Here is a 27,475-nt window from a genome sequence, read left to right on the forward strand (position 1 = left end):
CTCTAGAGCGCAGGCTCAGTAGTCGTGGCGCACGGGCCCAGCCGCTCCGCGGCACGTGGGATCTTCCCTGACCACGGCTCGAACCTGTGTCCCCTGCATCGGCAGGCGGATTCTCAACCACTGCACCACCAGGGAAGCCCCCCTGTTATCATTTTATATTGATGAACTTCTAAGATACTTGGGGTTTTAACCCATTAAAAAACCCCAAAGTATAACAGCCTAAAGGGATGTGAACTTTAATTCAAGCGACAGGTTTTTGTGTTAGCGGCGTGTGTAGGTCGGATGTGAGCCCTGATGCTCTTTGTGTCTTGGAGGCTGGGGCAACCCTTGTTCCATTTCATGTACGGTTGATGCAATTCACTGGGTAGCAGGTCAGGTAAATTCTTTAACTAAGGATCCATCAGGTCCTCAGAATAACTGCTGCCTCTGTAAGTTACCGAATGGAACGGGGGGCGTTGTACTGAAGACAGAGCAGACGCTCCATAATCGTGCTCTCTGCACATTTTCTTTTTCTTTTGTTTCTCAGAGCCAAAATCACCTAAGAGAACCCAGACACTTCCTTGCCCTTGAGAAGTGTAGGTCCTAATTAGGTGATAATAAGAACTCCTTATGTACAAATGTATACAAATAGATGATGGTATTGTGCAAATCTATCCCATCAGTTCTGGCAGAACAGCCCCGTGATGGAGGTGTGGAGTGAGGTCGGCGGGAAGGTGGAGTTAAGCGGACCTCTGGCCCGAGCCGGAGCTGTGGCTGCGAGTTCAGGGGAGGGAGAGCCTTCCAAGTGGGTGGAACGGCATGAGAACAGGCGCAGAGGAGCATTCGTAACCTGGCCGCGGGCACTGGGCTGGGACAGCCTGGCCACCCCGGGCGCAGCGAGAGACACGCACACCTACCGCCCGCTCCCCCGTCGGGTCTCAGCTTCAGGCCTCCCTGAGGCCACCGCCCTGCCCGGTGCCCGCCTGGTCCTCTGACAGCCCCCGTCTGCCTCCTGTTGCCATATTGAGATGCGTCCTGTGTGGCCGCCAGGCCTGGAGCCCTTTAAGGACAGAGGCCCCTGTCCTCAGCGCCCGGCTCGGCTCAGCGCCTGGCACTTACAGGCGCTAGCTGAGGATTTGTGGGGGCTGGGAGGAAGGAGATGGGAGACGAGGCGGGGCCAGACAGCCCTGCACTGTGGTGGGGCTCAGACGGAGTGGGGCTCTGGTCCCAAAATCTCCACCTCCCCACCGCGGGCCCCCGGTCAGGCCACTATACAGTTTGCTTCATGCTGTAAAGCAAGAGAAATTCCACCCACATTCTTCGGGGGTGGATAGGACACCCCAGCTGAGTTAAAATAAATACAAATAAAGCAGGCAGATAAGAGCCATGTAAAGGCAGCTCAGGAACGCGGAGGCTGACTTAGAAGCCACTGTCACCGCACAGCCGAGGACCATGGCCTCTGGTCTTTCATTTGATCTCTTGAGCCTCATTACGCTCGACGCCACGAGGCTCTGTCCACTGAGTTCATCACACCCGTCGGATTTCCTACAGACGAAGCGCGAGAGAGGACAGTTTGAAAGGAGAGCTTCTCTATTTAGTAGCTTCCAGTGACACTGGTGAGAAAGGAGAAAGCAGAGGAGATACTGACCAGTCGACAACGCTTACTGAAAGCCGCGTTTGGGAGGGGCCCCATAGGATGCAGTGTCCTTGTCAGAGGACACAGTCCGCTCTGTCTGACGGCGTGGCCTTCTGCCGCCCGCTCAGCCCCCAGACCGCCTCCCGACGGAGGGCTGCGCGAGGAGGGGCCCTGGTGTGGAAGCCGCCCTCCAGGGCTTTCAATGTCACCTTTTGTTGCAATTGGTTATTCATTCATTCAGCCTAACAGCTGGAGCCGCTGATTTAGTAACGATGAGCCGTATTAAGGGAAGCGAGGTGGGACACCAAGAGCCTGGAGACCTGCAGTCTGCATTTCAAACCCGCACGGGGTCAGCGCCTGCGCCCACGCGCCCACGGGTCCCCCCGCCGCACCCCCGTGCTGCCCTTCAGGAGCGAGAGCAGGTTTGGTGATTAAACCAGCGGCCCTGGAGCCCCCTCCTCCTGCCCCTGGGCAGGTGCCCCCTGCCCGCGTCGGGGACGGCCCTCCTCCCGGTCCTGGGCGCCAGCCGCCAGCTCCTCCAGAAACCCGTCCTCCCTCCCTCCGCCGCCTTCAGCTCCTTCCCGGCCGCACCTTGCGGTCCCAGGTCCTCCGGTCTTGGAGAAGGGCTCCCCTCCCTCCGGAAAGTGCCCGGGTCGGCCACCCCCTTCCATCCCCGCCCTTCACTCCACCGGAGGCGGTCTTCCGAGACCCCGCAAGCACGCGCAGCTCCGCGTCCGGGGGGCCGGGCGGTGGGCACCCGGCTGGTCGCATGGCCTCCCCGGGGCCCCGCTGGTTGGCCCCGCTGTTCATGAAGCGCACGTTCACGGTGGTTTTCTCCTTCGTCGCTGTTCGTCCGTTTCCAGTTACTCCGGCACATCATGTGACGCCTGAGCGTCCGCAGGCGGAGTCCCACTCCCAGCGACCTCCCGCCCTGCACCCCCATTTTCCAGCTGGTCCCCCACTCTTTGGCCATCCTGCGGCCCTTCCGCGACACGAGAGACGCCTGCTCTTCTGCGCTGGTGCCTCGCCTTGGGTCACCTCAAGGTCTCTCGCGGTTTTCCGGGGTCTCTCTCTGGAAGTCCTGTTCACGGTATCGTTCAGCTCATCCCTTTGGCATTTGCATCCACGTGACTGAATAGCGAGCTTTGATTGCTGGTCCGCGGTCTCCCCCCTTGAGGCTTCTCTCCTGGCACCTCTTATTCCAAAGGAGAGCTGTGTCCCTTGTGACCCCGTGTCCCCCCCCCGACCTCAGAGCTGTCCTCCCGCCTTACGTCGTCAGGACTGACCGACGCGTTCACTCCGGGAAGCAACACTGCCTTCTTCCTTTCTGACCCGCTGTCACACCTCGCGCCTGTCTGGCTTACCGCAGACCTGACAGTTGTCTCTCTCCGTGCGCTTCGTTCTCCGTGCGTTTGCCACTATCTTCCCCTCGGTCTGCCCCGGAGGTGTCCAGGCCGGCGGGTCACCCTCGGGCGCGTCCGCTGCAGCAGCCCCTCTGGATCCTTCCGACCTGTCCCGCCTGGACTGGTGGGTGCTTGTCACCCCCTGTTTTCTGACACCTTTTTGAAATTCTGTGGCTTGGTGAAGCCAAACCTTAATTAGTTTCCTGAGAATGGTGCATGGGAAGCAAATGTTTTTCGACCAAGCATATCTAAAAATATCTCTGTCCTGCCCTCAGTTAACAAGGTGGCCAATGTACCTTTCTTGGCTGGAAACAGCTTTCCTTCAGAACCTTGAAGGCGTTGCTGCATTGCCTTTACTTTGAGCGTTGCCGTGGCCGCCCAGGGGCCACTCCGGGCCACTCCCATCCCCTTGCGCTCCCGGGACCTCCTCCCCGTCCCCGGGTCCTGAAACTCCGTGAGACGGTATCTGCGAGCTCTGTGGGACCCTTTCAGTCTGGAAATGCATGTTCATCTGCTCTGATCAATTTTTTTCACATGTTTTAAGATAATTATTTTCTTTACTCTCTTTCTGGAAATCCTATTATACTGACCTCTTGAGGCCATCTTCTGATTTTCTTATCTTTTTCATATCTACATCTTTTTGCTCTACTTTTTGGGAGGTTTCCTCATTTCTGTCTTCAAAATCTTCTCTTGAATTCTTAATTTCTGAATTTTTTCAATTTCTAAATCTTTGTTTTCAAATTGTCCTTTTTGATGTAGTGTCTTCTTTTTGTTTCTTTGGTATCTTTCCTTGGCTCTCTGAAGGTATTAGCAGTGATGTGTGAGTTTTTTGTTGTTGTGTTCTGTTTTTCGTCATCTTCCCTGTTTGTTCTGTTTCCTCCAAGTTGCTGTTTTTCACTTCGTCTGCTGTGATTTCTGTCTTCGTGTGTGTGGTTTTCCTCACGTGTGTCCGGTAATCCTCGGTTTTCTGCTCATGCTTACAAGTGGGGGCCTAACGAGCTGATTGGGGTCTGTGAGGACATAGAGCTGGGCAGCTCTGGCGGCTCTGGGCGGCTCTGGGCGGCTCTGGCGGCTCTGGGCGGCTCTGGCGGCTCTGGGCGGCTCTGGGCGGCTCTGGGCGGCTCTGGCGGCTCTGGGCAGCTCTGGCGGCTCTGGGCGGCTCTGGGCGGCTCTGGGCGGCTCTGGCGGCTCTGGGCGGCTCTGGCGGCTCTGGGCGGCTCTGGGCGGCTCTGGGCGGCTCTGGGTGGCTGTTTAGTTGGAGAATCTGAGCCCAGAGGAGACTGCCCAGCCTCCTCCCTGGAAGGGGACCAGCCTGACCCCAGCTTGTAACAGTGCTTCTGGCCTTGGCCGAAACTTTTGCTTATTGCCCTCTTGCAGACCCAGTGCAAGTTAGAAAGTGGTCTCTGCCACCTCCGTTCTGCTCTGCGCCCTTCCCTTGGTGACAGTTGGCTGTTCAGCTCAGCCATATTCATCACCAGAGAGAGGTTCCACGAAAACGACCAACTTTAGACTTAGGCACTTTTTAAAAGTCATGACTTTACCAAATAGTCTCCCTTGCTGTGGATATCGGCCCAGGTCTTGTCTTCATCCATCAGAGATGAGCCCTCAGCTTCTCCCGTTTTACGGCACTTGTAGTCGGCATATACTCCAAAGCATCCACTACCACATCCAGGTGAATGTTCCAAAAACGTAGCTCCGATCCTGCCAAATAAGTCTAGGCAAAAGGGTAAGAAATTAAACCACGTGAGTAAATTACCAGACACCCTTTTGTGAGTCATTAATATAAAAGTCATGGAAAATGCCAGTTGTACATTTTTTTATTGTTCAACGTATTATGCTATAATTCTCTCTGTGTTATGGGATGTTTTTCATATTTGCCTTTAGTACGTTGGCAAATCCAGCATACTTATAAACTGATTATTCCTCCAACGATGAAATATTACCCTTATGCTATCAAAAAGTAAATTGAGGATGGAACATTTGAGGGGTTGCTCAGAAATAAAGCTTGTGAGGCCAGTTTAAGTCTCTGATACCCAATCTATGTCCAAAATACAACCACAATCAACATTTAATGTCCGTCTTCAGTGGCACCTGTAATTCACACAGTCAGGTAACCAACTTAATGTTCTCTTGTTTCCTTTGATCTCCACCGTGACGGAAGTGTCCTGTCACAGGATTCATCACCAGCTGATAAAGCAAACTAGGTCTGAGGATAAGCATGGAAGTCAGACATTACTTGGTAACTTCTTTTCTTCCTTTGCTGAACAGTTCCAATTGTAGAAATAAGTCAAATTATATAGTGTTTTTTGTTCTTTGGATATTAGTTTGTAGAAATCCAGAGGTCAGCTTTAAGCCAGTGGCTTCATTTCTGTAAAAGTGAGAACATAAAATGGAACTCGGGCAAGAAGCTGGTCTTGAAACTTGTGAACTTGCCCCTCAGCTTATGAGAAGAGGGGCTGCTCTTGGGGTCCTGAGCTGTTGTTGACTGTGGACGTTTAAGGAAGAAGACTTGTCCAAATAGCATCGTAGGTGAGTCAGAGAAAGAAGAGATGCTGAAAGACCATCGCTTAGCAGGAAGTCAACCGATTCATCATGCGCTTTTTGGAGCTTTAGTCATCTGGGCTTTATCAACGGGGCCAACTGCTGCCTGGGTACAGCAAGGGCACTTGTATGGAATATGGGGATGAAATGAATGGTTAATTAGGGTATGAAACTTATTCTAAAATGGAATGCATTCAATTTACAATAAATACTCCTAAAACTACAAAAATAAAAAGAAAATAAGGAAGGGAGAGACAGGAGAGATTAATTCCTAATAATTGACTTTATCAAGAATAATCTAAAGAGGTACAGAATCTTTGAAATCCCTGAAAGTTGCCCAATTCCTTATTCTGGCTAATCTGTTCATTTCTGAGGTCTCACTTCTGAACATACCATGATTTTCCTTAAAGAGGAAGGAAAAGGCCTGCCCTTTTGACATAGATCTGGAAAGGCTTCAGAACCGCTGTTGCCCTCGTAACACGGTGAAGCACCGGCCTGTGTTTCCTGAGTTAATGAGCTTCTGGCTCCTGCAGGGAGAAGCCACGCTGCCCGGCGGCCTGGCCTGATGCTCCCACGCAGGTTGGGGCTGATCAACTCTTTATCTCCTTTCCAGGTGGGAAGGAGAGAACGAAAATGAAGTGGGCAGGTGCAAAGAGACCGGCAAAGTTCACGTGACCGTGGATCTCAAGTACTACCGACCAACTGAAGTGGTAAGAGTCTCGGCCCTGGCGACAGGGCCACACCGGCCGCGGGCTGGGAAACTACTAACTGGAGGCTGCAGCCAGGCTTCCCAGCTCTGCCCCGGGCTCTCTGTCGTCCCGCAGTGCGCGTTCCCCAAACCAGAGCCCAGGGAATTGCATTCGGGGTGTTATTCTCGCCACAAAATGCATTGCTGTGTAAAGGAAAACAGGGTAACACACACCCAGGGAAAGAGCTGGTTTCAGAAATGGAGGTTCAGATCAAAGGCAGATCCCATCAAGGTAGTGGCCTGATCGATGGCTGAGCCCCGGTACCTGTAGGACGTCTGCCTTCCAAGGCCCCCCGTGACCCACAGGGTCTGGAGATGCCAGTGCCCACGCTCACGTACACACGCACACACACGCACACACACATGCACTCACACACACCCACATAAACACACTCATGCACTCACACATGCTCACGTACACTCGCATGCACACTCTCACATACACTTTCACACACTCTCACATGTACTCACACACGTACTCACACACACACACACTCTCACACGTACTCAGACACTCACATGTACTCACATACACACGTACTCACATACACACACACTCACACATGCACACACATGCACCCACATACACACGCACAAACCTGAGCGGTGCTAAGCCCTCTGCACACTTTTTAAGCCTCAGCTCAAGTACTGTCCTGGGTGTGAATCCTTTTCTGGCCGACATACTACCACCACTGAACTTTCTACTTTTTCCTTTGTATCTGTTGATACGTTATATGCTATACATAACTATATTATAGCAGCTATTATAATTTACTATACTCATTTGTTTACGTGTTTTTCTCCAAAGAGTTTCTCCAAACTCTTTGCGGAGATGGACTTTTTTTTACTATCTTAGATGATAAACTCAGTGCTTCATGATTATTGGTGGATGGGTGGATAAACGCATAAATTTCTAAATACTGAAGTTCCTGTGTATATTCAAACTTTTATTGAATGACTGAACACACATTAACTATTAATTTGATGGGTGAAAGAATCCCCCGTGTTTACATAAGCATTCCTCAGATCCCTACCCCTCACCCTGCGATTTGCCGTTTGTCTTTGAATTTTATTGATGGTTCTTTCTCCACCTGATATTTACTTTAGTATTTTGAAACGCATGACTAGCCACTACTTACTAATGTTTCATACCCTCCTGATCTGTAATAATACTTGATCAAATGCTAAATTTTAAAATACAAAAAAAAAAAAAGGAAGTTCCTGTATTAAGAAATGACCTACAGGTTGTTTGAGCATAACATGCTCCTTTCCTAGATTTATAAGAACTTCTAGCTTGGTGCTGTCACTTAAATGTGGGCCACGTTCACCGTGGTGACAAAACTCAACGTTTTAAAGGTACCTAAAGGTGATAGAAAGCAGCAGCTTCAGAGAGAAATGTTCAGACGTGGTGGTTCCCGAACGAAATGTATATTAACCGTGAAAATAGAATCCTGGAACCTGTTTTACCTGTGTTTGAACCAAATTCCTGTCTGTCGTACAACTTTCCAAGATCAGGAAAGCCACGGTGGAGAAAGATCGAAAGTGAACCTGTCACCGGTAATCACCCTTCAAACTGTCTTGTTTCAAACAAGAGAAAACACTTCATTTCATGCACTCTTACGCACAGGAGCGAATAAAAAGGAAAGGAAATCAGCAGCGCTTGGCGACTGGGGCTGTGGAGTCTGCATTGTCCTGGCCCGGGCGGGGCCGCTCTTTGACACACAGTGAACAATGGTGCCCGGCGCTGATGGGGGTGGGTGTGGCCAGCAGAGGATGTGCTGGTCCCAGGGAGGGGACACCGGCGCGCTCCTGCTGACACAGCAAGGAGACCTGGCTCTGGAGCCTCCCACCGGGCCCAGAGATGGGCCACGGGCTCGCGTGTTTCTGGGACATAAATAGGCAGCTTTTTCTCTGTGCTCGCGAATGAAAACTGTCATCTCAGAGTGGAAAACGGACGGAGCCAACCCTCAACCCCCGTAACAACTTCACCGTGGTCCTTCTCGTTTCCAAAGCTAGGCGGTCGTTAAGAACAGCTTGTCTGTCAACCTTACTCGGGCACCGTGTGGGGTTGATAAGGACCCTCGGGCTCACAAGATGGTTCTTGAAGTCCCTGTGGACCCTCTTTCCCGCCGAGGCTCCACGTCTGTCCTTTTGTTCCGGCCGGTGTCCCTGTCGTACCTGCTCTGCAACTCTGCTTTGCACAGAGGCGTTGGAGCGTGAGGGTGCCCTCCTATCTCCTAGGCGCTTCTCTCACCCATCCAGCTCTCCCCGCCACGCGGATCCCCTTTCCCGCCTCTGGTCTTGGATTTTGAAGGCCGCGGTAATTGTGTCCACTCCGCTCAGCACAGGGCTCTGTCGGGCAAGCCTTCTCGTGTGCTGAGGCTAAACTTTTCACCTCGTTCCTCAGAACAGCAGTTTTCCCAGAACTCGGATCGGCTCGACAGTGCTCCTGCAGGTGAAAGGGGGTGAGAACTGGAGCCCGCCCGCGCGCGAGCACTCGGGTCTGTGCCGCAAACCACACGCCCAGGGGGCCGCTGGCGCGAGGCCTGAGCAGCACTCGACGTGGGGAGACGCGTAATTCTCCGTGTCCAGCCGTGTCCTTCCCTTGTCTGTGGTCAAGTCCATCTTCCAAGTACCACAGCTTTCTTCTCATCCTTCCTCGCTTTCTAGAAAAGCTTGTTCTCCTTATCAGCTTTCATCCTGTGTCTTCAGCACCTAGGACACCCCGGAGACGAACGCATAAACTAGACCTTCTTAGAGTCCAGTGGGTCCAGAATGATGGAAAGAGAAAAATTGCCGTAAAGAAAATCTGGGGGGGGAAAGCAGGTCATAGAACACCGGTCTCCTAAAGCAAGACTGAAGGGAGATAAAGATTTACATTGTTTTCTGAATGAGATTCAGACCAAGGCAGGCTGTTTACGCAGCACAGGCCAGCACTGACCCCAAAGAGGCCACCAGGGATTCTGGACAGAGCAGACCTCCCAGCTGAAAACCCTTCCCTCGTTGATTTTGTCACCAAAAATCTTTGGTCCTGCTTCCGCTCCAGAGTGGCAAGTCCTGAAAGTTTTTGTTCTGAGCTTAGGACTCTGGCGTCCAGTTGAGCTGAGAGGAGTCCTGTTTTCTGGTTCCCTCTCTGGACACCTCTGGGCTTCCCTTGAATGTTTGGGAGTTTTACTGCTGTGGGAAGCTTCATCCTGGAAGTTGGACTTTACATTTTCCCTTGCCCCTGAATCCCGGCATTGGTGATGGCAACACAGATACTTGGGTCGTGTACCCCTGTCCCCTCTGGCGTTTTCTCTGCCCGGACATGTACGCAGAGCCCCGGCATCGTGCATTTGTGTGCGGGGAAGAAGCGGGCTTGGGCTTCAGGCCGGACGGCCTGTGAACTCGGGCGTGTTACTTCTCAGTGCCCCTGTTTGGCTGTCTTTAGAGACGGGATTAATAGTCCAACTTCTTTCAAAGAATCGCTGGGGAATCGAGAGAGTCACTTACACGAAGTGCGCATTAGAGAGTGTCCGGCACACGGTCACACACCAGTATCGAGGCTGTTCTCGTTAGGTGTTCATTCATTCAGCACATGTTTACCAAACCCGGTGTTAGGCCCTAAGAATTCAGCATGGATGAGACAGACACATCCGGCCCTCGTAGAGAGTGTAGAGAGGAATAGGTCAGTTACTCAAGTCGAGTGCCTTTCGAAAAGTAGAAGGACGTCGCTGGTGAAGTGTATGTATTAACCACTAAAAAGTCAATAACATGGCATAATCAGGGCTTCTAGCAAACACTAATAGGTACTCTGATTTTTTTATTCTTGTTTTATCTTGATTTTTATCCTTTCTGACCCTCTTTCTGAAGATTCAATAGCTATTCAGTGGTATGGAATTGTCACGTAAATAGGAGCAAGTTAACATTGACCTATTACTTAATTTAAAATAATAACGAAGATGTCTTCTTTTTGTTTGAGAATTTCTAATTTGGAAAATTCACAAACGTTGGATTAGGAAGCATTCATGCTAATGTGCCAAATTTTAATGACACCAAATGTTCGGTTCACCTAAAAAAAAAAAAAAAGCGAAGAATTATTTTTTCAGTGAAACAAACAAAAAAATTGCCTTTTTTCTGCAGAGCATTTTAGGAAATGGCATGGGAAACACATTAACAGACCGAAATTGAAATCACCTATTTTCCACGAAAAATGTCTTGCTTTAGACTCTACTGGGTGATGGAGCTAAGTTTTTCCTTGCTGTATTATTTGTCTTTAACATTCGCTTTTCTTGCCATTGTATTTCTAACGTCCTCAGCTGTGATTGGTTTTTGCTTTCTTTGCGTAGATGCTTCATGTTTATTCTCATTCTTTATAGATATTAGAAAACATTCCTGAGTTAAAATCTAGAGGCGGGAAAGCAGTAACTTCAAAGAAGGCCAACAAGCTAGTCAAAGCAACACCTTCCTTCAGTGAAAACATGTGGCCTGTTTCTAATCAAATTACCATATGCTCGTTGAGCTGTCCCCTCTGCAAACGTTTCCTAATATTTTTCTGTAAATGATGTTAAGTTAAATGGCCCATAATTGCTTGTTCTATCTCATAGCCCTGTTTAGAATAATGCTGGGTAACACTTTCCAGACCTCAGGAATCTCATCTGTCAGCAGAGGGCTTGTATAAATACCAGTTAGAGCTTCGCCCAGCGCCATCCCTGGACACTGGGGGTCTTGAAACGGTCCCTCCTTCCCCCATAGCTGTTCTCACCCCCTCGCACACGCCCCTGCCCTTAGCAGGAAACCGGACCCTCCCTTCCCCGCGGATCTGTCTCCTCCGGCTCTGCCAGAAGCGCCCTTCTCTCCCTTCTGATCTCCAGGGCTCTAATCCCACCCCTACGCCCCTGCTTTCCTTTGTTCCTCGTCTGGATGGTGGGGGCCAGGCGGAGAGGGGGCAGACACGGCAGTGAAGGGCGAGCCCCTCTCTCCGCTCTGGGACCTGGAAGAGGAGAGGCCGGCCTCCTTATTCCGTAAGCGTCAACTTGCAGGCCCGGCGTTCTCTGCTTTTGTAACTGCCCGAGCGCGGCGCCGTGGAATGCCGTCACCGTGCTTCCTCTTTTGTAATTATTCTCTGAACTTCTTGCTGCTTGTATTTTACAAATAGTTTATATCTCTGCATCACTGTTCATGTGTTGTAAGCCTCCCTCTTCGGTTCCTCCTACTAATCTTTCTATCCCTCCTTAATCACGCTGGCCTTTCCCGCCCTTTTCCTTCCTTGAACTTAACCGAGAGAGCTGTCGTTTCAGTCTCTCCGGTTGAGACTCAGCTGTTCCACAGCGTGGCCTCCGTGCTTCCCAGGACCCCGTACAGAACCCCTAGGGTGCGTGACATTCCTCCTAAAGCCTGGGCTCTTCCCTCGGCTCCTGTCCCCTCAAGAGCGTTTACGTCTAATGAAGTGATAATTGTGTCCTGACCATAATGCCCCCGACTTCCTCCTGTTTTTCCTTGAAGGGTTTATGATTAGATCCAGATTAGAATGATGCCATTAAAGACTTAAATATCTCGGTGAATATACATAACTATATACCTTCCCTTACATGAAAAAAAAAAATCTCTTTTGTTTGCATCCACAAATCTCCCTCGTAGCCTTAAATGTAGATGCTTTCATTCCTTGTACCAATAGGGAATTCCTATAAAATCTGTACCTTTGTTCCAAAAAAGCTGAGCAGGTAACGGCTACCCTCATTTGTAATCGTAGTAATGACCTCTTGACATCTGCAACATAAATTCCAACATCTTGGAAATGTGTTGTAGCCTCTGCAGCTATTTTCTTTAGGAAGAGCAGTCTGTTCCCGAGCTCAGCCGCTACCTGCGGGGGCTCTGGTCGCTCACAGGAAAGAATTCCTCCCGGAGGTGCGACCAGCCACTCTCTCTTCACTCTCGTCCCCGGCCACTGGCATCTGTGCTCCAGAATTTTAGGAGACTCCCTATTTGCTGTTTGTTTGTTTCTTAAGTCAGCAGTGCTGGTCCCGTTCTATCGAGCCGTGATTGGCTTCTGAAATCACTGTAATCCAGACACCTCCTCATGGCGGCTTCACAGGTAACACTTCCTGTGTTTCCTTCTCCCCCCAGTTCCGCTCTGTGCGTCCGACAAGGCTCAAAATCCCTTAGCAAGTCGGATGATTCTTCCTAGCTCAGCGCTCACCTGTGGACACGAGCTACTCTGGGCCCCCCAGGGCTCCGTCCCTGTCTGTCTGCAGCGGCCTTTCTCTTCCCTCGAGGCCTCCTCTGGCTTCGCCTCCACACCCCTGGCTCGGGGCGGACCGGTCTCCCCGCTCACCGTCACGTCTGCTGGCACGGTTGAGGGCTCACCTGACTGCCGTGGTCAGCAGCCTCCGGGCCGCTCCCCACAGCTGGAGGTCTTGCTCCCCAGCTCGGCGGCTCTGCGTGGCCTCCTGCACAATCACACCTGCTGGGCTGGGCCTGCCGGGGAACGCCCAGCTCCACTCCGCCGCCGTTCGAAGCGGGCGCCGTGCCTAGGAGCCAGACCCGGCCTGTGCGTTTTGTCACGCGGTGTCCTAAACTGAGAAACGGGCCGCTGCCCGGGCACCAAGAGATGCTGCGGTTTTTAGGATTTGTTACAGGAATCCTTTAGTGCAGTCGTCGCATACATTTAAAATATCATTCTTATTTACCTTCAGCTTCTCAGAAGGTGTATCAGCACATACAGAGTATCCCTACAGGGTTGAGGCCTTAGGGGTGTAATTCAGAAGGAGTGCGTGTTGAATTCCTACTGTGGGAGTGAGTCCGCGTAGCAGGTGGGTGAGGGAGGGCCCTCAGCCGGCAGCGGATCTCCGCCAGGTGAGGGGACGGCTCGGCGGCTGCAGGCCGGGCCCGGGCGGGAGCAGTGGGGCGCCCACTGGACCAGGCGGCGGCCACCAGAAGAACGGTGACAGGCCCCAGGGCGCTGCAGAGATGGGAGAGCACAGGGTCAGGGACCAGATCGGATGGTGACGCCCAGGAGCCGGGAACTGGGGTGCCGTCGGCCCGTCGGGGACCCGGGGACAGGACTCCCTTCGTGGGGCAGGGGCCTCGGGGCCTCGGGGCGCTGGTGGCCTGCTGTGGAGGGAGGCAGTCGGGTTGGGGGCTGCGTGTGCGCGGGTGAATTGGGGCCCTGGGAGGGGCGTTTGGGGCGGGGGGGCGGTAAGCAGGAGCCGGGCCCGGCCAGGCAGGTCTGGAGGCAGGGAGGTCAGTCTCACGAACTCGGTCTCAGGAGATTGGTTAGGAATTCATAGATGAAGCATCTGTGTCCGAGAGCCACGGGGCCGGACTGAAGTGGGCCCCACCCTCCATCCCGAGCCCCTGCCTTCGAGGCTCCTCAGAGGCTCCAGGGGCTGATGCCAACGAGCTGACATGAACTGGAAGGTGGTTCCTACCCCAGTTCAGGTAAATTGTATTTTAGGGTTAAGTAGAGACCTAATTCCAAACTGATGTGCCCTGGAAGGCGGGATGCGAAGCATTTTGGTTCGAAAGGATGGAAGGCTCGTCTGAGTATAAGGTGCTTTTATTACTGTCATCGTTGTAATTATCGCCGCCAGCAGCGTCATACAGGCCTGTGAAATCATTAGTAATCAGAAGACATCCGAAAGCCGCCTTCGAGCTCTTCAGCTCCTGATGTTTTCGTGTTTTTCAATATGTCTTGGGTCTGGGCCCCGACAGCTTCGCGCAGAAAAGGTCATTTGCTGCTTAGCGCGGCCAGCTCTGCTTCTTGATCCTGTGGTGGAGCCGATGGTCCTGGTGAAAGGTGAGGAGGCGGGTTTCCCCTCAGATTCTGCGAAAGGCTGTTCCCAGAGGCTGTTCCAGGCCCGGGATCCAGCACGTTCCGGGGCGACCCCCGGAACTTGGGTGTCGCTGACGGGCTAGAGACCAGCCGCCACCCGTCACTTCCCTGCCCTCTCCTCCTCCTCCTCCTCCTCCTCCTCCTCCTCCTCCCGCAGAAATCTTCCCGCGAAGACCCGTCTCTGTGCTTGCTTCTCGGAGGCGGCTGGACGTCACTTTTACAGCCGAACATCTGTGTGGGTTTCCTATTGCTGCTGCAGCAGACGATCACAGAGCAGCTGAAAACTGCCCAAACGCGTTAGCGTACGGTTCCGGAGGTCGGAAGCTGAACTGAGCTTCACGGGACTAAAATCAAGGCATTGACAGAGCTGTGCTCCTTCCGGGGAGGGCGCTACTGGAAGAAAATACTGGATTAACCACTTTGACCCGTTGCTGGACCACAGTGTCTCCTGCTGCGTGGAAAACACATTATTAATCACCTTGAGGAGGAGGACGAGCTGGAAGATTCCAGTTAACTGTCGCTTCAGAGTTCCAGACACACCCTCAAAAAAAACAGTGAACGCGCACCTGGGCCACCGCAGACGAGGTCCCACCACACGTGCGTCTGAGGGAGCGCCGGGCGAGGGCACGAGAACAGTAGGATCTGGGGGAGATCTGTGGCTTAAAAAGAGACCCAGAGAGCGTTCCGGGTTGGGGATGAAGCGGTGGCACCGCGGAGACGTGGTGCCGGGACCACATGGTCTCCCGTGGAGACGCCGGCCCCGTGGGGCCCCTCCCAGGCTCCCCCGCGGCGCGTCCTCCGCTCTCTTCTCACCCTCTTCTTCCTGCACTTTGACCTCTTTTCCCTCCTTGCTGCTCTTGCTGTTGTGAGTCTCACAAGCACCCGGGAGTCACATCCTTAAGGCCTCCACGTCCCTGTGCGTCTGAGATCACCCGCCCGTCCTTCGACAGGCGTCTCCTGACCACTGACCGGTCACACTCTGGGGCGTCCCCTCCACCAGTTCCGTTACGTTAGTTAAACAAGGTTCTTGGCGGAGACTGACCCTTAAACAGTTCGCAGCTCTTGTGATTCCCGGCAGTGTCGGGAACGGGAGGACCCTTCTCTCCTGAGACAGGGATTTGTTAATCTCATAACCATGGGTCCTTCACCGTTTTTCCAACAAGATCGATCTAAATATGCTTTTATTCATTTTTTTACATATTCTTCAACTTTACAATGAGATGTCTCCCTATTTTTCAGGGATTTTTGTTGAGAATGAAATTCTATGCAGAGTGATGTTAGAAAGGCACGGTACATTTTAAATTCAGATTGTTTCTATTATTTTTGGAAAATAGGTCAGCAGGGGAAATGAGGCAACTGTGATCCTCTAAAACCACAGTGGAACTTGGGGGACTATGTCGCGTTTTCTCTAAGGCACGTCAAGATGTTGGAGAGAAATATTCGATTTCGTCTTAGCTTTGGAAGGTTAGGCTTGCAGTGGCTTCCTCTTCGCGCACCTATTTTGGTGAAAATTTCACTCACGTGTATTGAAGTAGGCTTTGGATGTGCTGTCCAAGACAGGTATCCAAAATACAGTTTTTATTACTGTTACGTTTCCCAGAAGAATTGAGGATGGCTCTCTTGCTAAAAATATTAACTTACAGTGACAGTGTGAAGAAATCAGAATTCGAACGGCTTGTGGATCAGATCAATAGGAAAAACAAAAGAGAGAGAATGTGGCTCAGAACGGTTGTGATTTTCCTATGAGGTCCTTGTGCCGAGTGCCGCCTGCTGAGGTGAGAGAGGAGCTGTTTTCACGGTCTGGCTCATCCGTGGACGTGGCGTGCACGCCCGTGGACGTGGAGCCTGTTCTGGGGCCCGTGGACGGGGGGGGGCTGTGTCTGGGGCCCGTGGACGTGGTGTGCGTGCCCGTGGACGTGGCCTGTCCTTGGGTTGGTGAATAGGACATGCTCTCTTCGTGCACCAGCCCCTCCCAGCTGCCCTACAGGTGGGGTGGCTACCGCTCCCTTGGCATCATCTCCTCCCCCGGCTGCTCAGGGAGGCCCGAGCAGCCAGGGGTGGGGACAGGAACAGACAGCCCCGGGGTGGGCGGCGAGAGCCTGGCCTGGTCACTGCGTGCTGCTGGGCGACCGCACCCTGGCCCCGAGGGAGCGAGGACAGCTCAGCGCCCACTGGAGTGAAACCAGGACGGCTTGTCCCATCAGGACAGTGGTGGACAAGGCCACGGGGCCAACTCTTGGTTTCTCTAACATATTTACCCAAAGGCCGGCACTTCCCTCCTGACATCGCGTTTGTCTGGCTAAACATGAAACAAAGCCTTTGCCTGTCCAGCGCGAGCGTCCACCGAAGTCACGTTTCTTCCCGTCCAGCCGCCTCACATCCGAGTCCGGGTCCTACGTAGTCTTGTGTTCACAGCCTCCTCGCGCTGGGCAAACACAGACCCCACGGCCGTGCCTTTCGGCGTTCTTCAGCAGGAACGCCTCTGCGCACGTGCTTAGGTTGACGCCAGCCTTCCTGACTCAGGCGCCCCGCTCCTGCCCTGCCCTCCCCGACCCTGTGGCTAAATAAAGTTTAGGTGGTTCTGTCCCCCCACCTCTGCTGAAATCCAAACCAAACCATCCACTGCCTACGAGAAATACTCTCCTTTCCTTGTGTGCATTTTTCATGATGTTGCTCTATTTTTTTTAAGTAATTCAACCTCTTTTCTGTCTTCGTTCCTCATCTTTATAATTTTTCCAGGCAGCTGGACTTTATTTCTGATACCCTTATACTTTATGGTCTGTATCCCAGGCTCAAAAGTAAAGTGTGTATTTATTTTAAACGTGAGTCGACGATATCATGATTTCTCCTGCATCTTCTGTCTGTGTGACCTTTTGTGCCCTGACCAGCATGTAGACAGTAGGTCAGGGTGTGGTTTTTGCAGGTATTGTTCATGTAAACCACTGGCAGTGGTTTTAGTTTATTCATCGAAAGGAAACAGCGGGGGGTGGGGGGGGAACCCTGGGGTCAGATTCCGTAGGCGTGAAGATAGAAGGCGGCGTTTGAAAGTGGCGCTTTGGCTTCATCTTCACGTTCCCCTGCCTCGGCGTCCGTTTCCCCGTCTTCTAAGTGAAGGACGACTGCGCTAAACTACACAAAAGTACTGGGACGGGAGATGAGCGTGCGTGAAGCGGCTTGAGAGCTCACCATCAAAGACGCCGTATTAGTGTAAATTGCCGCAGTTTTTTTTTTTGCGGTACGCTGGCCTCTCACTGTTGTGGCCTCTCCCGTTGCGGAGCACAGGCTCCGGACGCGCAGGCTCAGCGGCCACGGCTCACGGGCCCAGCCGCTCCGCGGCACGTGGGATCCTCCCGGACCGGGGCACGAACCCGCGTCCCCTGCATCGGCAGGCGGACTCCCAACCACTGCGCCACCAGGGAAGCCCTGCCGCAGTTTTTATCAAAGGAAACTCCTCAGACCGGACTCGGGATTCACCCGCCTGCGTCAGTCAGCACCCGCTGCGTCCTCCGGGAGCCCCGAGCCTCTCCCCTCCTGGACGTGCCTGTCTCGGTCCTAGAGTCCATTTCTGGGTGTCGGAGTGAATCAGAGTCGGTCACGGCCCTGGAACTTAAAACAGAGGACACGTGTCAGGTGTCCGCCAGCACTCAGGTGGGGGAGGGACGGGCGCAGGTTTGCAGGGCACCTGCTGTGGGTGGCGGATGCCTGCCGGCTGGCACACCCTGTCGCCCTGGACACTCACGACGGCGTTTGTGAAGCACCGTTAGCAACCCCTCCACGCAGCTGGTCCCGTGCGGCCGGCACACTGCACAGAGTCCTGCTGGAGGACTTTCCAACTTCCCCGAGGCACCTAAGGGGTGGAGACCTGGGTGCGCTGGTGGCTGAAGTCTCGGGTGAAGACAGACCCAACGCACAGAGATAAGCGAGGTGGACTGAGTGTGTGAAAATTGCGAGGGATACCCCCAAACGTGCAGGCGGTTTATGGGGCGGGTTCCGTGCAAGCAGTGGCCGAATGGTTTTCTCCACTTACTTCCCAGCCATGCTCTCCTTTCGGGATAAAGGTCAGCGCCGTTGTGGGTGTGCGAGTGTCCGTGTGTCCTTAGAGAAGTGGCCGGAGACCACGTAGCAGTGAGGTCTGTGCTCGGGCAGGAGGCAGGCGCGCGTGGCTGGGGGCCGCCTGGTCTGCAGGGCTCAGGCCGGGTGCCCTGTGGCCTCCAGAAGGCCGCTCAGAAGTTCACTGTCTGCGAGGGCTTATCTCAGAGCAGCTGCGAGTGGTCTGGGGGCTCTGGACCTGCAGGGACGGGGCAGCCGCGCGCCTGGTCTGCACTTGGAGGCTGTGTCCCTCATGCCCACTTTTGGTTTCAGCCTCGTGGAGGAGCACATGGAAGCTGATTCTCCCCAGGGGAAAAATGCTCAAATACCACATTTTTAAAATGTAATGTCAGGGAAGCATCGATCCTTTCCAGTCTTCACGCTGAGAAAGTCAAACTGAACGGCCCGGGCTGCCCTTTCCTCTCTGGTCCCAAGTTTTCGCTTGGCTCCGGTATTCTTTAGAGGGTTTCATTTTCTAAATGCCCATTTTGAGTGATTAGAACTTTGTACAGACTGACGATGTGTAGCCGTCCCCTCACACATCTGTAGCTAAGCCCCCCACAAATTCAGTGGGCGCTTTGGGAAAGCGAGACGGCTTTCCCTGCCCCACAGACCATGGAGAGCTCTCGCCCCCCAGGGAGGAGATTCGTGGGACCCACGCACTGAACTTGGCAACTTCAAAAGATCATTTACCGATCAAAGTTAAACTGACAGTGGAAGTCTGAAAGTCAAGGTTCTGTGCCCAGATAGCCTTGGCCTTCCGGCCCGTCTTCCAGAAGCTCTGGGTCAACGTGGGCCGCGTCGATGCAGTCGTACGTTTTGGATGCTTTGTGGGGGGCGCTCCGTTCTCTGGTGGCCGAAGGTCTGTGGGGCCACGGCCCGTCGATTCCGTGCAGGGTACAGAGCGCATGGCCGTTGAGCGCCTGATGACTGAGCGAAGGAGCCCCCCAGATAGATGCGGAGGAGGAGTTCAAGCGTCAGCTCGCCGCTTCGGGGCTGGGATCCGTCAGTTTGATGGAATGCCTCTCCCAGGTTGGTGATGTCTCTGCTGTGGTCCCAGCCGTGATGTGGATCAGCTCGTCAGGCCTGTGCATGCAGACGTCTCTCCCTGTCTTGCGGGAGGGGCGGGGTGTCAGCAGGGTTTAGAGGCGAAGTCGACTTGAGGGCGAGGCAGCGGGGACGCGTTGCCGGGCGGCGGGTCCTGGGATACCTGCCACCGAGCTCACGGGCTCAGATGCTGCGGACTCAGGCAACGTAAAAACGATCTTTTAAGATCGGAAGTCGTTTACCTTGTGAGCTTGTATGGGGTTTAGGTCATCGTTTTCTATCCGCAGGTAAGTTTACTGACTCTTCCCAGGGCCGATTCCGTGGTGGAGCCAGAAGCTGTGTGTGACGTGCCTCCCCTCACGCTGGAGGGCCTGTGGCCCCCGTCGAGCTGGGCAGGTCTCAGCGAAAGACCCCACTTGCGCTGAGACGAGCGACTTCTGCCTTCCCCCAACCCCACACCCTCCGTCCCAGGTCTAAAGCCTGCTTACAGCAGAGATTCCTGATCAGTCCCTCCTTCTCCCTTTTCCTCTGATGGAAGCAGCAGCTCACGCCTGTGCGAGGGCAGCTTATGGGGGCGGGGCGGGGGGGCGTGGATCAGAGGACACAGACCCGACCACCCGCTGCAGGGCTGAGCCTGTGAGCCGCGTTCGGGCTGCCCAGGGGTCGCGCCGGCCCTGCTGGGGCGCGTCGCCAACCCTCTCCCCTGTCCTTTGCGGGAGGGGCTGTGGCCCACGTTGTGCTTACCTTGTAGACAGGCCTCTCTGGGCAGAGCTGCTGGCACGCCCAGCTGTGAGATGCAGCCCAGCGCGGCGGGTAAGTGCCGTGGCCTCTTGCTTTCTCGGGTACCCGGGCTCTTCCCTGGGCTCCAGGGATGCTCTCAAGGCCCACCTGGCCGTCCGGCCCTTCTTCAGCATATGCCCCCGGGATTCTTAGGGTAGTTACTAGATTTAACTGAAACGGAGTATTCTAGCGGAGTTTACAGCAGGCATAGTCGGAGGGAAACCAAGCCTGCTTTTCGCACAGTCGGAGCCACTTTATCGCCTTATCTGGTGCCATGGGGCTTCCTCCCCGTGGAGAACGGTCTTTACAGCTGAGCCGCCTCACTGTTAACATCACACTTCAGCTCTGCCCACCCTGCGCCCTGTTGCCGTGTGGGCCGCAGGGGTCCCCACTGCAGGCCCCCTCCTCAGGCTCCCCTCCTGCCCGCCTTCCCTCCTCTGAGCCGCCTGGATGCTCGCTGGGAACAGCCGGCATCCGCAGCTACAGGCTTCCCGGCCCGGAGGCTCGCGAGATGCCACCCCTGTTCCCGTGCGTCCAGGCCTGGTGGGCCAGTGGCTCGTGGCCGTGGCCTCCAGGCCTGACGGGTGAGCACCGGGCCCTCCCCCTCGGTGCTTCTGGACAGTTCCTCCCTGTGCCATTAAAAGCGGATGAGAGTGGATTTGTTTATTTTCACCTCAATTGCTTATACATTTCCTGATTCCAGGAAACGTTTAAGAAGTTCCTTTACCTGTGTGAGTAGGGAGGGTGCGGCCTGTCTTGTGATGTCCTGAGTGCAGTAAGGGATTTTCCTCCCAGAAAGCACGTTTTAAGCGATATGGGGGACCAGCCCTGACCAACCAAAGCCTGTTTTCCCAGTGTCACGTCTAAAATGCGAATCAAAACGCTTTAGCCACACCTCGTGACTGCAGGTAGAGTCGTTTCTCGGTGGAGGTGCGCGTTCTGAGTCCCAGACCCAGGCGCTTCGAGTGGGCGGCGGGGGAGGACAGAGGCGGCCTTGTGGGGCCGGCGTGCGGTGCCTCCTGTGAGGCCAGGAAGCCGTCCACTCCTGACTCCTCTCGGCCACGTGTCCTCGAGCATCTTCCCCCGCTTCTGAGACCCAGAATCCTTGACGCAGCAGGTGGGCAGGAAGACAGGTGCTTTTTAAAAGCACCTCGAAACCTTATGACTGGGCTTTGCTTTCTTCAAGTCACGGAAAAGCATGGTTAGCAGAGACGTGGTTCTGGTGGCACATGGGGATGTACTTTTAATTCCTCCTCTTCCCAACCAATAATAATATTGAAATTTTGGGTAAACAACATTTGAGAGGTACTGAAACTTGAGATTCACTTAACTGCTAAAATACTACTCTCTTATCCACAAACCACCAGCTATAAATGTTTCCATGCCCGGTTCAGCTGACAGCAAGAGACTTTGGAAGGTTATGAGCCAGGAACTAGTGAGAGATGCCAAATGCCTCCTTGCCCTCGCTGAGCTACGGGCCTGAGCGTTTGCCTCTAACGTTACGTTCTCGGGGTTCAGAGACTGTGGACCCCAGTGTCCGATCATGCAGAGTGATTGTGCGCAAAGCTTCAAGTGGACACGGCGCGATGGAGCCGTTGAAGGCTGCGTTCGTTCAGACCGTGGAACAACCGAGGAAAAAGTCTGAGCTGAAACGCTGAGTGAAAAAAGCAGTACTGAAAGACGTCCAAGCAGGACGATCGCAGCCGCTCAGGTGAGGGGGCCGTGGGTGGAAGCCCCAGCCTTGGGCAGCCCCCAGGTTGACCTCGGCTGTGCTCTGGCGGCCGGCCTGCGGGGGGCTTTCCCCGGTGTTCACCGATGGGCATCCTTCACCTGAAAGTGGGAAAAAAGCGTGATCGCGGCAGAGACGTCAGAGGAGAGCGGCCCGTGTTCCCACAGGGCCTCCAGTGAGAACGAGGGGTGGGAAGCCCGGGTGTCAGAGCTGAACTCGTCCCCTTGGCGAACGTGTCCCCTTGTTAGAGTCGAGAGCCGTGTCTGCCGAGTCCTGTCTCCGTGGCAGACGAACGACGGGTGATGGGTGCGGTCGACGGGGCCTCAGGCAGTCGGGCACAGCAACATCCAGAAACCCATCTCCTGCGTGGGGCGGCCGTGGGCTTAAACACATTCGTACAAGAAGCCTGTGTCAAAGGTGAAGAAAAGGAGAAGAGAGCCGTGATGCTTCGAGTCCTTAACGTGGACCTGAAAACCAGGTTCCGGAGCAGACCCGACGCAAGCGCGCTGCCCGTGGGGCGGCCCCGGCGCTCGGCTGTCCGGCGGAGTCAGGCCGGGCTCCTCTAGAGGACGGCATCCGGGCTTGCGTTGGTCGCTGCTGAGAAACGGCTGTGACCGCGCGGGCCGCGGCAGCTTTTTCCCCAGGATCTCCGCGGCCCCACGAGGGCTCTGGTTCCCGTGACTCCCAGAGAGCCGTGTCCAGGAAGAAGGGCCTGCCTGTCACGCCCCATCTCATCGTCTGGACACCTGAGGTCTCATAACATCACATCCCACGGAAAGGCGAACTCCTACGTTGGGAATCAGCCTGTAGCCACTTTGGAAGCACTGTTCCTCTTTGAATCGGAGCACATTTTGCCGCAGATACAGTGATTTTCCTGCCCGTCATGAGCAGGCAAAAGTAATTCACTTTAAGGAAGGTACTTTAAGCTTACAGAATAGGAAGAGACATTTATGGAGGTATGGAAAGGAAGACAGTTATGTATCCATAAATTCATTTGTTACTTATAATTAGTATTTATATATAATCTTAAAATGAGAAGACTTCTGCCCAGCCCCTTAGCTTTGATGGCCTAATGTGAGAAAACAGGATGGAAAAAATTATTCTGTTTTTCGTTTTGTCATCACGAAGAACGTCTGAGAAAATGACATATGATTCATTTCTCCTAAATTGGAATATTTATCCTTAAATTGCACCGGCCTGTCTTTGGCTTTGGAAGTCACCTCAGTGCCGGGGGCGCTGCAGGCAGCAGTGCTGTTTGGGCCTGAGAGGGGGGAGGACGGGACCGCCCTCCCGTGTACGTCATCCTCCGTGGGACGAAAACGCCGAGACATTCAGAACGAAAGGAGGGTCACCTGTGCTCTTGAATAACAGACACAGTTTATGGGACGAATTGGGTGCGTTGGGTAATTCTAACCCAGAGCGTGGCATGATAGTTCGCCCTTTTGGATAGAACGACGAACCTGCTGTCCAGGATGGGAAGGGGGGGGCTGGGGGGACCAGGAAGGGGACAGCGCGTGTGGGGAGGGCTGTCGCGGTTGCGGCACCGTCGTCGGTCCCATGGAGCTTCCCGAAGCAGGCGCCCCTGGGCCCCTCCCGCGTGCGCCCTCCCTGTACAGGGCCGCGGCCCGTTTTCCTGGCGGTGTGCTCGGCTATTCTGACTTCCGGGCAGGGGCAGGTGAGGCCAACCCCTCTCCTTGCCTCCTGTCACTGTGTCTCAGTCATCTTTAAAAGTCCAGAAATGGTCTCAGATTTCTGACAGGGCTGGGACGGAGTTTTGTGACCGGGACACGTAGGTGCCTGGAGTCCAGTGACCACGGGTGGACAGGAGGGGCCGCGGCAAGCTTCCCGCCAGCACCTCAGCCTGCCATGCCAAATGTTCGTCACACAGAGGAGCTCAGATCTGCACATCACCGAACGTAGATGCTGCCGTCCTGTGATGTTGCAGGCTTCCTCCTCAAATCAGTGTCCCTGATACAGTGTCTTTAACTCAGCCTTTCCTGGCCACACATGAGAATTAAAAATGTGCTGCGGGGTCCTTCCTCTGCAGTTCCTGACTGTTCAGAGTGCATAGGAGCCAGACGATTGTGGATCTGCACCCCCTCCAAGGGACAGACTAATAATTGGTGGTTTATGACGCTTACTCCAGACTCCCCCCCCCGCCCCCTGCCAACCCCGGAGCTGTTAGTGACACTGAGAGCTCCGTTTGCCCTGAACATCCAATTTTTAGTTTTCAGTTTTCTTCTGATGATTTTTCTGAATATATGAAAAAGAAATGAAAGGATTGCTGATTTTTTTCCAGCAAACATAGCAATTAAATTCAGCATAAAAATAAAACCTTTCGGGGCTTCCCTGGTGGCACAGTGGTTGAGAATCCGCCTGCCGATGCAGGGGACACGGGTTCGTGCCCCGGTCCGGGAAGATTGCACGTGCCGCGGAGCGGCTGGGCCCGTGAGCCATGGCCGCTGAGCCTGCGCGTCCGGAGCCTGCGCTCCGCAATGGGAGAGGCCACAACAGTGAGAGGCCCATGTATCACAAAAAAATAATAATAATAATAAATAAATAAATAAATAAAACCTTTCAAGAGTAGTTGAGAATAAAAGTGAGAAGTTTTCTTACATAAAGAAAGAAATACCATATTCAGATAAATCAGTAGGAGCGTGAAGACGTTTCCCTAAAGAAATACTCTCTTTCCTGCACTTCTGTACATGGTCAAACCTCTGCCACGTTGTCAAAGACAAAGCATTTCAAATTAAGCGCTAGCTTCCCAAGGAGAGTCTTGAAGAGATGGACAAAATAGATAAACCAGGAGATCCAGTTTCAGGGGAAGTTTATCCATTTGATGGCCTCCCTTGTAGACAAGCACACGGAAGGATCTAACTTTGGGCGGGTTTTCCATCAGCAGAGGACCGTGTGCTGAAGCTGCGTTGCCCCCAGTCTGGGCAGCAGACAGAACGGGGTCTCCGGAACACGTCCCTGTAGCAGTCCTGGGCCCTGTGGCGGCAAAGGCACTTAGAAGGTGATGGAGTTCAGGGCGGTGAGGCAGGAGGTGCCCCTTCCCGGAGCCCCTCGCGGCCGCCGCGGGCCCTCCCTGGGCCCTTTCACCCCGTGCCTCTGGGGTCCTGTCCTTTCCCCTGCTCCCGTTGCCTTTATTTTTCTTTCCATATTCTTCAAACGTAAACTCCCAAGCTCGCTTTTCCAGCCCGATAACACAGTCTCCTGTTGGTTTCTTCCCCGGCTGATTCCTCGGTGGAGGTGTCCATCCTTCTCTCGTCAGCACAGCCTGGGCGTGTGCTTTTTAGTCACACGTGGAGGTTAAGTTAGAGTTGGTGGAGCCCGTGGAGCACACGGGCTTAATGGTTTTAACGGCCCTGCCGCTGAGCCGCACACGCGGTTTCGTGTGAAAGTGGGGGCTGGGAGTCGCCACGCTCCGTGTCCGCAGCTGTGATGGGTGTGTGCCCGCGGTTCCCAGGGGCTCTTGGAATTTCCCTTTGGCCAGGTGACAAGACAGCTTTCACCATCCCGAGGAGTAACCTCTCCAGCTCTTCCTGAGGAAATAGGCACCCCTGCAGCGGAGGAAACCGGGGCCCCTCCCCGCGGCCCCAGGCCGCGCCCACGTGCCCCGGGCCTGGAGTGCAGCCCCGCCCTCCCCCCCCCCCCGGGCATGCGCGCCGGGGGCACCTCCTCGTCCGCCTTGACCCGTCCGCTGGCCTCAGAGCAGCAGTCCTGAGTCTGCTGACCTCCTGACCGTCAGCAGGTCGGTGATTTTGTGCACTTTTCTAATAAGCCAGGTCCCCAGAGATAAAAGAAGCCACCACAAAATACTCAGCTCTCTCTAACCGCAGAGAGCCTCTGCTGCACTTGCTTGCGGGGAGGGGGCCCCTCCTGACACATGCACAGGCGGGGGGCGTCTTGGGGAAGCGGGTTTGCACCGAGGAGATCTGAGTTCTGACACCCGCTCCGGTGACACTGCACACGCGTGTCCTGTGCAGACCGTGCAGTGTCCGTACGTACGCGCGCTTGCATGCAAACGCAGAGCGGCAGGACGCGGTTTCCTAGGTCCAGGCGCCGGCCAGGGCTCTGAGGTCCCGGGAGGCTGCCGAGACTGGAGCCATGCCCGGAGCACCAGCTGGGGAGAGGGAGCTGGGTTCTGGTGCACTGGGCCCGGGAGGAGCCTCTTTCCTGCACCCTTTCCTTTTTCGAGCGTAAATACGATTCACGTGTGGCCATGGAAGGTGTGACACGTGTGAACTGCCCCTGAAGACGCCCTTCTTCTCAGTGTGTTACTTTTCGGAGACGTGGGGTCGCAGTGTTTTTCCCAGGTCACCTTGAGTCATCAGGAGTGGACGTAAGTGATAACTTACGAGAGAAGAGCTCTCTCTCGTGAGCTGCCCCGTTTTTGTCTTACTTGGCATCTCGTCTGCCGCCTACTTGCCCTCTAGACCAGAGGTCCCCTCAAACTTGCTGGCACATGAGAAGCACACAGAGGGCTTCTCAAAACCCAGATTCCTGGGCCTCGTCCCCAATGTGTGACGCACCAGCTCTGGCCTGGGGTCTCCACCCTTGTTTCTCTAACGTGCTCGTAGATGCTACTGGTGCTGTTCGTCTGGGGACCACACTTTGAGAGCCACTGGCTTAGCACGCAGGGCTGCGGAGGTCCCGGTTGTTGCATTGTTTTGTGTTGAGGAATAACTTACAAGACATCAGTTTTAGGTTTTCTGTTTTATTCCTGGTTGAGGCTGATTGATAGGGTGACCAGCCATCCTAGTTGGTGCAGAGCTGAGGGGGTTCTTGTAATGCTGAAACAGGGGACATTCTGGGGAGACTGGGGGGACCTAGCTGTCTCGGACGTCGACTCGGCTTCCCAGGCGTGTCCAGAGTGGCTCCAGTACGTCCTTCCACAGGAAGGGCTGTGCTATGTTTCTGGGCCACGTGGGAGAAGCAGGGGATCTTGGGACTTGAGTGATACCTGCCTGCAAAGCTCAGCCTCTTATTCTTCTGAAATAGGAAACATAATTGAGATGTTCGTATTAAAAACATCCCACTGCTGGGCCGGGATTTTAGCAGTCTCTGCGTTAACACACCTGTGCTTTGGGGGAGAATATTACTGATGTGAGGTCCCAGAGGGAGTTATGTTCTGGTCTATTTGAAAGCCTTCACGGGTTCAGCGTTTTCGCAGGAGGCGCAGAGATCCGTTGGTGTCCGAGGTGACTCGCTGTGGAAGTTGTAGCAGAAGCGAGGCTGCCACACAGCGGCCCACCTTCCTGCTCGTCTCCCGTGGACTGGCGGCCTCTGGAGCCTTCGTGGCCGCCACCGCTGTCCTTCACAGTGAGTGACCAACCCCTCACTTTTACCTTCAGGAAAGTTTGGGGTTTGGGGTTTTTTTTTAATAAATTTATTTGGTTATTTATTTATTTAAGGCTGCATTGGGTCTTGGTCGCTGCACGCAGGCTTTCTCTAGTTGCGGTGAGCGGGGGCTGCTCTTCATTGCCGTGAGCAGGCTTCTCATTGCGGTGGCTTCTCTTGCTGTGGAGCACGGGCTCTAGGCCTGCGGGCTTCAGTAGTTGCAGCACGCGGGCTCAGCAGTTGTGGCTCGCGGGCTCTAGAGCGCAGCCTCGGCAGTTGTGGCGCATGGGCCCAGCCGCTCCGCGGCACGTGGGATCTTCCCGGACCAGGGCTCGAACCCGTGTCCCCTGCATCGGCAGGCGGACTC

The 27,475-nt window shown here is 54.2% G+C and overlaps 1 protein-coding gene across 1 annotated transcript in view; it reads left to right on the forward strand.

Moving 5' to 3' along the window:
* Nucleotides 1-27,475, forward strand: part of GMDS (GDP-mannose 4,6-dehydratase) — a 487,018-nt gene that overhangs the window by 416,471 nt on the left and 43,072 nt on the right. The window contains exon 9 of the mRNA XM_059075578.2: nt 6,173-6,269. Within this exon, the coding sequence (XP_058931561.2) occupies nt 6,173-6,269 (97 nt within the window). The remainder of the gene's footprint in view (nt 1-6,172; nt 6,270-27,475) is intronic.

This window comes from Kogia breviceps, chromosome 10 (assembly GCF_026419965.1).
Source record: "Kogia breviceps isolate mKogBre1 chromosome 10, mKogBre1 haplotype 1, whole genome shotgun sequence".
NCBI classification, from domain to species: Eukaryota; Metazoa; Chordata; class Mammalia; order Artiodactyla; family Physeteridae; genus Kogia; species Kogia breviceps.